The 10,796-nt window shown below is 37.8% G+C and overlaps 1 protein-coding gene across 1 annotated transcript; it reads left to right on the top strand.

Annotated features, from left to right (window-relative positions):
* Positions 1-2,858: 2,858 nt before the first annotated feature.
* On the top strand, positions 2,859-3,938 carry LOC139737990 (allatostatin-A receptor-like). Its single transcript, XM_071648655.1, has one exon. The coding sequence runs from the start codon at positions 2,859-2,861 to the stop codon at positions 3,936-3,938; it is 1,080 nt and encodes a 359-aa protein (XP_071504756.1).
* The last annotated feature ends 6,858 nt before the right edge of the window (positions 3,939-10,796 follow it).

Genomic DNA, 10,796 nt, shown 5'->3' with positions numbered 1-10,796 from the left:
GGGGCAAACGCGTAAGCTTAAAGGGATCGTACAGTTTGGGTTGAGACCTAATTTCAGGTTTCTAACATTTTTTGTTGAAATAATGAGAAACCTCTTATGAAATATGAAAGAGCATTTAATTATTTGATGAATTCAACATTTATTTGATGAAAATTGGTTTTAAAATGGCTGAGATATCCAAAAAAGAGCGATTCTAATAAAGTGTGGGACCCACACTTTATTACGATCGCTTTGTTTTACTTTGTTTTTTGATGTTTCATTCATTCCAAACCCAATTTTCATCAAATAAACTTTGAATTCCTCTTAAAATGGTATGCTCTGTACTATATCATAAGTGTTTTCTTGGTATCTCGCAAAAAGTTAAAAACCCAATTCTCATCTCCACCAATACTGTACTATCCCTTTAAAATCTCTGGATCTTCCACCCTGCTCAAGGTATTTTGATGACCCCTGCATCCATACATACGCGCACGCGCGCGCGCACACACACACACACACACACACATACACACATAAAAACAAACAAACAAACACTCGTGAAAATGAAAATGCTAATGAGTTTTCGCGATGATTGATGGAGGTCATCTATTTCTTCATAAACGACACAAATAAAATGAGAATATATATTAACTACGGAGGGGAAAAACTCGATGGATGAATATCAAATCACTTATCACTTGATGCAATTATCCCACCGCGTCCATTTACCCTTGTTCATGAGGTATGGTGTGTCGAGAAAACAGTTTTGAAATAGTTTGCATCACAATTGATTCCCCCCCCCCCCCCACGTTTTTGAATTATACATGGTCCGATTATCAGTTAACTGACGAGGGCTAAAATGTTCCTGACCCGTGATAAACCAACATCACATCGTTAGTTACACACTTATCAAGAAAAGAGAAACCTGTACAAGACATAAGAACAATAACTATACCAATATGTAAAGTATAGAGGCTGTGTAAATGATCAATTATTACAATTCATCTGCACTGTACAGCTTCTGATATATTTCACAATGATGCATACTTAAGATATTAATAAAACGTGTCTTGAGTCTTGATTTTAAGACTTTTGCTGTTGGTGTTTTCTCCTGTTTTCTCACGGTAAGTTATTCCAAGGTTTATGGGAGCTGCACAGACAAATTCCCGGTCTCCTAATATTTTTTTTTTTTTCGTCTTGCATCAGGATGTTGGGATTTTGTAAAGGAAGAGTGTCTTTAACACTGCGCAGATTATGACTATGCTTGTGCAGATGTAAATACTAATTTTTAGTTTAGAAATGTAACTGCAAGGACCTGACCGATGAGCGCATCTGATATAAAGATAATAATTATTAAGATCTTTCATGATATTCGTTGGCGATCGGAGGCCAGCGCAACTCTCTCAGAAGAAGAGTGATCCTTGAGAATAGTTAATTTTAAAGAGGTGGTAGAGACGCTGGTGCTGCCTGTAATAATCTGCGTTTAGAATGATGACGTCACTCAGCTCATGATTGGACAGCCACCCAACAGTCGGAACGCAGACGACATCTCCCCCACATAGAAAGCGTCAATCGATTTTAAGCATTGCTATCAATTGTGACTGTCCCATTCAGGCTCCGTCAGAATATATCCTGGCCGCTTGATTTTGCAATGTAGACTTGTGTATCTCATATCACTAAAGAAGCAACTTATGCCAGAATAGGGCCGACTTGCTATAAAAACTGATCACCAGTCGAGAAGAAAGTCCAAAGACAATTCTTCGACGGTAAACCTGCAACGTGTCCGGCATTCTGAAGGACTGTTGAGGTAGGAATTGGTTTGCCGTACATTAATCATTTCTGGTAAATATTTCTGCGATTTGTGCTTATGGTTGTTCCATATCTACCTAATAAATGCAATATCTTAAATGTCTCTTTTATGAAATCTTATTCAAGGCCATAATTGTGATTGCTCTTCGCAGAGCACTTGATAGAATTGGTGGCTGACATGGCCAATTTAAAGCCATTATTTTTTTTTTTTTTTTATTTCATCGGTCAACTTTTTTAGTCAATTTTGAGCACAGCAGATCTGTTACGTTTCGACTTTTGCTCGTCTAGTAAACTTTACCGGTCCACAAAATTTGTATTTGGCCAATGGTCCAATAGTTTACCAGGCAAGCATACAGCTCTAGAGTATTTACTTCGTGTTGGTTTTCTTGGGAAGGGGAGGCCGGCCGTTGTCCTGGCTTCAGTATTTATAATCTTTCTTGGGAGGAATAGTTGGGTCTCTCTAGAAGGCCATAGTCCGTCGAATCTTTCAGTCTAGATTTGGGCCGGGGTCCATTAGAGTGTGTGCTACAATGTATTACGAAAATGATAGAGTGTCCGATGGATTTTTTTTTTTCATCTTTAACGAAAACTGCTGGAATTCAAAAGATTGATCTATTTTGTATGATATTGATGTTAATATTCTTTCAGTAGTTTCAGGAAAAACGTAAGGACTGACAAAACATCGTAGAGTGAATATGAATTCGGAAATGAAACTAATTTTTCATGGTGAATATGTTGACAACTGTTTATATATCTCATGCTGATCAGGCTACTCTGGATAAAGAATTGCAATAGATAAATAAATTAAGCTGAAGCTACGATTATTTCGAGTGTCATTTTTACGTGTACAGCAAAGAGAGAAAGGCGAAGGAGGGAGTCGAGACAAGGCTCGGCATCTCACGTGATGGCCAATTTCTTTTATCGTTAAATTTGTCAAATGGGTTGTTTTGTTCTAAACATACTTATCCTGGATGTTTTCATGCAAACAGCACAAGGCCCTTTGCACTATGGAGACTTCTCTTTCTTCAGGGATTGAGCTTGAAGTTTTCACAACTCTAGACTTACGAACAATGGATAACAAAAGTCCGGAAGATCTTAATGATGGCGACCCGTGGCTTTGGGCTTCAATTTCTTGGGAGTGGTGGGCGATTCTGCAGTTGGTGTCGGCGATCGTGGGAACAGTCGGGAATTTATTGGTCATGTGCGTCATTTTCCGGCCGAAAGTTGTCAGAAGATCCACCGACACCCTCATCGGAGCCCTGGCCGTAGCGGATTTCCTCACCTCGGTGTTTCTCATCCCGATTCCGGACATCCTGCGTGTCCCTCCATCCTGGTTGGGGCAATTCTACTGCAAGTTCATCTTCACCTCTCGGCCGATGTGGATCTCTGTGAGTGCGTCGATCTTCACCCTGGCGGTCATTTCGGTTGAGCGGTTTGTGGCCGTAGCGTTCCCGTTCCGTTCCAAGCGTATCTTCTCTCATCGGCACACTTTGCTCTGCATCGCGGCGATATGGGCGGCTGCATTCGTCCTGAACAGCTTTGCGTTTTTCGTCTTCTTTGTCGACAGCGTCAAGCACGTTTGCTACATCCGATTTCCCACCCCAAGTGGTTCACAAGTCTTGGGACTTACGTCGTTCTTGCTCGTTCTCGTCGTCCCCATCATCGTGATGCTCCTAGCTCAGGCATTGACGGTGTACATTCTACATCGACAATCGAGGAAGTTTTTACAAGAAAGCGCGGGAAAGGTGGATGTCTCGCACCCATCAGTCCGCATACTCAGGGCCAAGAAGCGGGTAATCCGGTTGCTCTTTGTCGTTGTACTCACATTCATCGTCTGCTGGGCCCCGAACCAGTCGGCCTACCTGGCGTTCAACCTAGGCCTCCTCTCGCCGAAGTATTTGTACGGTCCCGTAGACCGAGTGCTCGTGGTTCTCGCTTTCTGCAACTCCTGTGCCAACCCAATCATCTACACTGTGCAACACAAAAAGTTCCGTGACGCCCTCAAGAGCTTCTTGTCGTGCAGGGAGGGTACCAGGGCGCCAGTGTTCGGACAAAAGTTCGATGAGAACAGCGAGTCGCAAGACCAGAAGGCCAAAGCGGATCAAAAGGACCGTGGTAAAACCAGGATTTTCTTCGTTAACATCAAATAAAACTCACAGGTACAGGCAACCAAATTCTAACGTAATCTTTGCTCTGGTTAATTAGGTTATAGTTTGCGTCCGTTATTCAATCTTTGTCATGTGGACTGTCAGCATTGGAGTATTATAATGTGTAAAAACATGGAGCTAGTAGCTCCGTGGTAAGACTGCACTTCCGTGTTCTCAGTTGGCTATATTCATCGAACACTGTAACAAATTATGCTGTTGTGCTGTATCGTAGTAGGCCTATAGTATTCTAGTACAAGTAGTAGCATTATAGTAGTGATAATAGTAGTGGTAGTGGTAGAAGTGGGTAGTATTACTACCACTACTACTACGAGCAGTAGAAATAATAGTAGTAGCAGTAGTAGTAGCAGCAGAAATTGTAGTAGTAGTAGTAGTAGTAGTGGTGGTAGTGGTAAGTTATAGTTGTCGATGGCCACTACTGAAGGTCCGTATTACACTTTCAGGTTTAAAAAGCAAAGGAAAATTATTATCTATTCTCATTAATCTGGATCAACAATGCACACCCCATTCCGGAAGTCTCAAAAATGTTCTGTCATGACTGGTTGTTATCTGACAGAAGTCTGGATGCTCAAAAATTGAGAATGTAAAAGGTAAACATTATTATCAAATTGAGGCTGTTCTATTTTTCTTTTTCTTGGGAGGTTTTCTTTAATAGTGAGCTTTTCTTTAATAGTGAGCTGTCAAATATGTTATGTAAATTATAATGAATATGGGATTTCTCTTTTCACATTATCAAAATAAGAATCTTTTGTCGTACATGGCTATACCTTACAGTAATATATATTATAGTCATTTTAAAATGTTGTGAGAGCATTATCGATCGGTGATGTAATTTGGTAGCAAGCGATGTAGTTAAAGGTATTATCTACCATTTGCAGAAGAAACAAAACTCAGCTTTAGTGCTTCAAAATAGTCCTTAGAATGTGAGTTAAGAATAGATTAAACACCGAATATAAATATGTTAATCAGTATAATTAGTAATGTTAATATACAAAATGTTTTTAGAATAAACAGTCTACAGTTTTGGTTTACTCAGTAGGAAAACGTGATTCCTCTTTATATTCCAGACTTTGTTGCGTAATTTTTATATGGTAGGATTTTTTTTCTGATACAGTTGACCTACACATATGCATCAAATGTGATAACTCGAACATTTTCTTTTCAATCACTACTGCTCCCAGTGGTAAACAATATCTTTCATCTTTAACAATCAAACAATGAATTTTACGTGCTGAACAGTCCTAGAGGCCTATCGCAGATCAGTATGCCCTTGAAAATGCATCCCATTTTAAATCAGCATTTTTTTAATGTGATCACTATTCACACGTGCCTATATTTAGGTACGTACATTTAGTTTCTCCGCTAATGTAAATCTTTACTTCTTTTATACAACTAGTCTACACATAAACATCAAAATGTGATAACTCGAACGTAAAAACAAAATCCCTGCTCACAATGTCATTGGTAAACCTTACCTTGAAACTTAAACAATGAAACAATGAATTATACAGTCAGTCCGCAGCGTGTGCGATAATGAGGCACGAACGTCAATTTTATTCAGAATCACGTTTACGCAGTTTGTGCCCTTGAGACTGACGAGATTTCGCGATACTTTGCGAGAGTTTTTGCAGAGGTCGCATCAACAGCTTTCATAGCTTTCGCAGTGCATTGTTTGACCCACGATGGTTAGGTAACTTATAGAGCTGATTATGCTCATTAATTTGATACCTAATTTCCCTATTTTTGATGTCAATATAGTAGTCCATTTTAGCATCAAAGTAAACGATTATTTTGCCAATGTTCAAGAAGCTTTTAGATCATAGTTTGATGTTTTCCTAGTTCCTGACTGGTATTGAAAATAGATCTCCGTAATTTCTTCGATTTCACAATCGTGAAACTTGAGCGAGTGTGATCAATTAAAAAACGAAGAGGGGCACCATTTTTAAGGTTGTGAATTTTCCTGTTGAAAACAAGGCAAATTATGTTTTCTTACTGGAAGTGGGGTAGTGAATGAACACGCGTGGAATGTGTTGTTGATACCCAGACAATAGCCGGGTTCACACGTACACCAATTAGCGGGATACAAATCTCGAGATTTGTATGTGAACCCGGCTAATGGTCGTGGACAATGGCCAGGATTGGAATGTTTCATGAGGAATTCCACTATCGCAGCTAGTCTTTGTTCATTCTGAAATGTGGTGTGTGCAAGCACATGGAAACATGTGCTTACTTCTTTCATGTGCATGCATTTCACCCTGTGTCAAGAATTCAGACTAGCAGTGCTCGGGGCAATCCACATGAATAATTGATTAAGCATTCATGTGCCTTGCAGCAGAGCTCGGGACAGGTGGCAGCCAGGTCCATTGTTCAGGGTCATTGTAAGTGCACACTCACATACACATCATTGGTTCCTGTGTAAAGTTCAAGTTTTGTGTAGAGAGTGAAAATTCGATCACAATCTGGAACCTAACATTTAAAACTCACAGCATTGAGTCAGCAGCCAATGGATACTACGCAATGCGACACGCCGCGTCTTGCGACAGATTTCGACCAATCACAGACCCGGAATTCCGGTGCGAATGCGAGGATAATCTTTTTAAACTCGACGCTAGACATGTCTCTGAATTTTGCTAGTTCCTGACCCGTATTGAAATGAAGATGGGAAAACGTGCCCTTATTGTGATACTATATACCTTAGCGGACATAGTCTTCACCATATTTTAGAGGGGCATGAAATATTTCAGGTTAATTTTTTGGCGTCAAACGTGAAGGAATATCTTTGAATACAATACCGAACTTCGAGAGGGATTTTGATATTCTTTATTCTTCTTTTCCGTTTATTTTGATCATGAGCATATTAACTTATGTTTTCTCTTTCAGTCGATACTAAAAATGTCGAAAACTGACGAGAAATACTCGTTCTACACGGATTTATTCGTGACCATGTATCTGCTCATTACGTATGCAAGCACCGCTCAGCCGTGCATACGACTTGAATAAATACGTGCGTTTTCGCTCGCGCTGCGGACTGACTGTATACGTGCTTAACAGTCGTAGAGGACTATCAAACTCCAGCAAGCTCTTGACAATGCATTCCATTTAGAACTACATTTGTTTGTTTGTTTTTTATACGATCACTATTCACACGTGCCTATATTTAGGTACGTACATTTATTTTACCCGGTAATGTGATTTGTTTACATCTTTTCTTTTTCATATTTTATGTTAACACAATGCTTTTGTCCTCTTTCTGGCAAACAACAAGCAATCAACGCAAATGGAAGTAATTTCTTTTCATGTATTAGTAGCATCGGCTAGAGATGGCGCTATTGGACCATCATTTCACGGGATGACAACTTGGTACAGGCTTGTATATTCTCATTGAATCGCACATCATCTTTAAACAGAAATGAAAAAGAAAAACAAGTCGAAGCCTCAAACAACAGACAACTTAAACGCAGAGTACATATATCCGAGTTTGTCATCAACACGTACTGAGTTAATATATTATATATATATATTATATATATGTGTATATATATATATATATATATATATATATGTATATATCATGGCTCGACACTAACTTTCGGGCCACCAAAATCCTAAATTTCAAATTTTTGGTGGCCCGAGAGAAAAATTTGGTGTCCCGAAAAAAACAACAATAAAAAACATTAAAAGTCCTTTTTTTTTTTAAATGAGTCAAATATTTAAGATTTATGATAGTAAGAATTAGAAGTTGGACATATCTACTCATAAATAAACTTCAACAAACTTGCAACACTCACTCTCAGGCATTCATTCAGTTCTTTTCATCCATCCTTTGAACAAATTTAACTGCTAATTCCCGGCGCAAAAAGTTACGAATTCATTGACTTACTTTTCAAAAAATTTTGGTGGCCCGAGGCGGGCCACCAAATTTGCCCTTTTTTGAAATTTGGTGGCCCGACTTTCATTTTTGGTGGCCCCGGGCCACCGGGCCACCGTTAGTGTCGAGCCCTGTATATATATATATATATATATATATATATATATACTTGTATATATGAGATATGAGAAAAGAATGAGAAATATTATAAGTTATTTTGATCTATAGATGGCGCCCTTTACTGCCCTTAATCAGAGTAGTCCGTCTTTAATCAGAGCCTTTCTGCCTTTAATCGGTGCAGCTTATTTAAAAGAAGAAAGAAATCCATTTTCTCGTGCGCAGCTAAAATTCGATTGCTGGCAGATGAAGCGGAATGTATTTTATCTGTAATGTCATATTCAGCGTTTCATCCTTTTTCATCCCAGCTCGACGGTCATTATCATCATAACTATTGTACATTCTATCTATATGTCCATCACTTTTGCTTGAGATTCAAGTTATTAACGTTGTGATCATTACATTTGTCTTTACAAAATTGTATATGCTGTGGAGCCTTTTTTTTTTCTTCGATAAACATGATAAAGATGTTTGGAATTGTAAGGGGCGATAATTAGTTACCATGGCAGCAACGTGGATGTTCTCAGCTGCTGAATTCTTTCTTCTGTTTGCAGTCGTGTAAAAAGTACATCTTTTATGAAATTTATGCAAAGACTCTAAAGAAAATGGGATAATTCTACAATATATACATGTAACTGCAAGTGAGCATTGTATAGTCATGTTACCCAAGAGTTGCTTAGTACAGATATTTCTTGCATTTCGTTTAGGCCTTCATCGCAGATTGCGATTTGCAAAAACAGGCAGATGACAGTTCTACTAGTCGCCACTGGTCGACGTAAACATAACATTTTGACATTCGCAGTTGTGGTGAGATTTTGACGTATTTTCTAGGAGAGAGCATAAATATTCATATTACCTTTTTTCTATTTCTTTTTACTGTTTCCATGTTATCAGTAGTAATTTCAGAAGAGCTTTTGTGCTTTGAAATAAATGAAATATTTAAATGTAATAGGATGGTGTACAGTTGGAGGTAATGGGGTCCTGAATATTTGTGATGAGATGATGTTTTTAGCGTAGGCCTATTTCTTTTTTACTTCCCATGCAGCATTATGCAACATAGGAATTTAAGAGCTCTTGAAGCGCAGTAGAATATATGGACATAGTTTCTGCGCTTGATAAATGATTTATTATTATCATTATCATTATTATTGTTATTATTATTATTATCATTATTATTATTATTATTATTATTATTATTATTATTATTATCGTTGTTGTTGTTGTTGTACAAATGGCATTCACTTTCACACCGTTTTATCTACCTTTGATCCACCATACTTCAGGCGATGTACTATGAAATATCAAAGAGTTGATTTAACAACTTTCGTGTGTTAGCTATTGCTTAGTAGTGATGTGTCAGTTTAATTCTGTTCACTTTGTCATTCACAAGTTGATAATAAAGATTTTTTTCGTTCACTTTTAATGCGTAAATGAATTTCTCCAGACTCAAAATGCTCAACAGAATATTGCTGTACTTGACGGTCTGCGGCTTATGGTATCACGATCACGGAGAACCAAACTAGGTATTTGTGAGACCTTACTATATGATTTATATTGTTGAATATTAACATGTTTGAATGTTTATTCATTGCAACTTTATACCAACCGGGGGGCAACAATATACAATCTGATCAGATACAACAGGCGGTATGTTGAAATAAAATCTCCTAACCTACTCGAGAGGAACCCTGGTTGAAGCATACACACACACACACACACACACACACACAGACAGACAAATTAATATACATAAAGAGAAAGACGGAAAGAGAGAGAGATACAAGCTGAAACATACCTACTGAAAGTGTAGAGAAATCTACGCCTGTATTTTTTTTATTTGATCAATTATTTCAAATAAGAAATATGAAATATGATATGTATTGAATTCGTATTTGAAACTGAAAAGAACAAATAGCACTGTCAAGAGTGCACATGGATATCATAAAAAGTACCTTGATTCTGACCATTAGCCTACGTCTTAGGCGTGTGATTGAATCTAGATATATGTTTGGAGGATGTTAGCGCATCTTTTAATAAAAAAACAACAACTAACTCCTCTGAATACTGTATGATTCCAACGGCAATTTTTGTTAATTGTCACCCTGTGAGAGACAGGTATCATACAAATTGTAGTTGAATGCAAACGTTTTGATCGTTATGAGCCATTGACTTCAGTAAGGACTAATTTGTGTTAAATTACTGACAGAAAACTTTGAAACAAAGTCATAAGAAAACATCCTAAACACCATTTCTTGTTTACCAGCTTGGAGATGATGGCTGTTCAGTGACACAAAATTTGCTAACTGCACCTGATGGATAAACTGCCCTTTATTGACGTAGATAAGCACCGGTCATTCGGTGTTTTATAAGAATAGCCATGATAGGCAAAATCATGGACATATAACATACCGTACTCAAATTGGATTCCAACCAACGATCTCCTGATTATAAGACAGGCGTCCTGTCCACAAGATTACCGAGCATTCGCCCTATTTCAATTTCAATTTCAATTTCAATTTCAATTTTATTTTATTTTCATATTTCTCGATGAAAAAATACACCAAATATAACAAACTTAAATAATACATGATATCCAGCTATATAGGAGGCATTATATAATAATGCAAACATATTATAGAACATAGTGGTCGATCTATGAAGGTTGGAATCTGAGAATGAACTATCAGCCAGTGCTGTTTCTTATCCCTTATACATGTGATAGCAGAGGATACTGCCTATTGAGTTTCACTAATGAATTGAGCTGTTTTTATTGCAATTGATTGACAAATCGCCCTTCATCAAACACGTCGAAATAGATAAGCACGTATTTTATTCAGTGTTTCAGAAGTAGCCATGAT

Source organism: Diadema antillarum, unplaced genomic scaffold (genome assembly GCF_040938485.1).
Source record: "Diadema antillarum isolate AM-2024a unplaced genomic scaffold, OU_Dant_1.0 seq00000718_RagTag, whole genome shotgun sequence".
In the NCBI taxonomy this organism is placed as follows: Eukaryota; Metazoa; Echinodermata; class Echinoidea; order Diadematoida; family Diadematidae; genus Diadema; species Diadema antillarum.
Note: the sequence above shows the minus strand (reverse complement) of the source record. Positions and strands in the feature narration are given on the sequence as shown.

Excerpts from the sequence above, each read along its gene's own strand:
- LOC139737990 (XM_071648655.1), top strand. The coding sequence starts at position 2,859 with ATGGATAACAAAAGTCCGGAAGATCTTAATGATGGCGACCCGTGGCTT.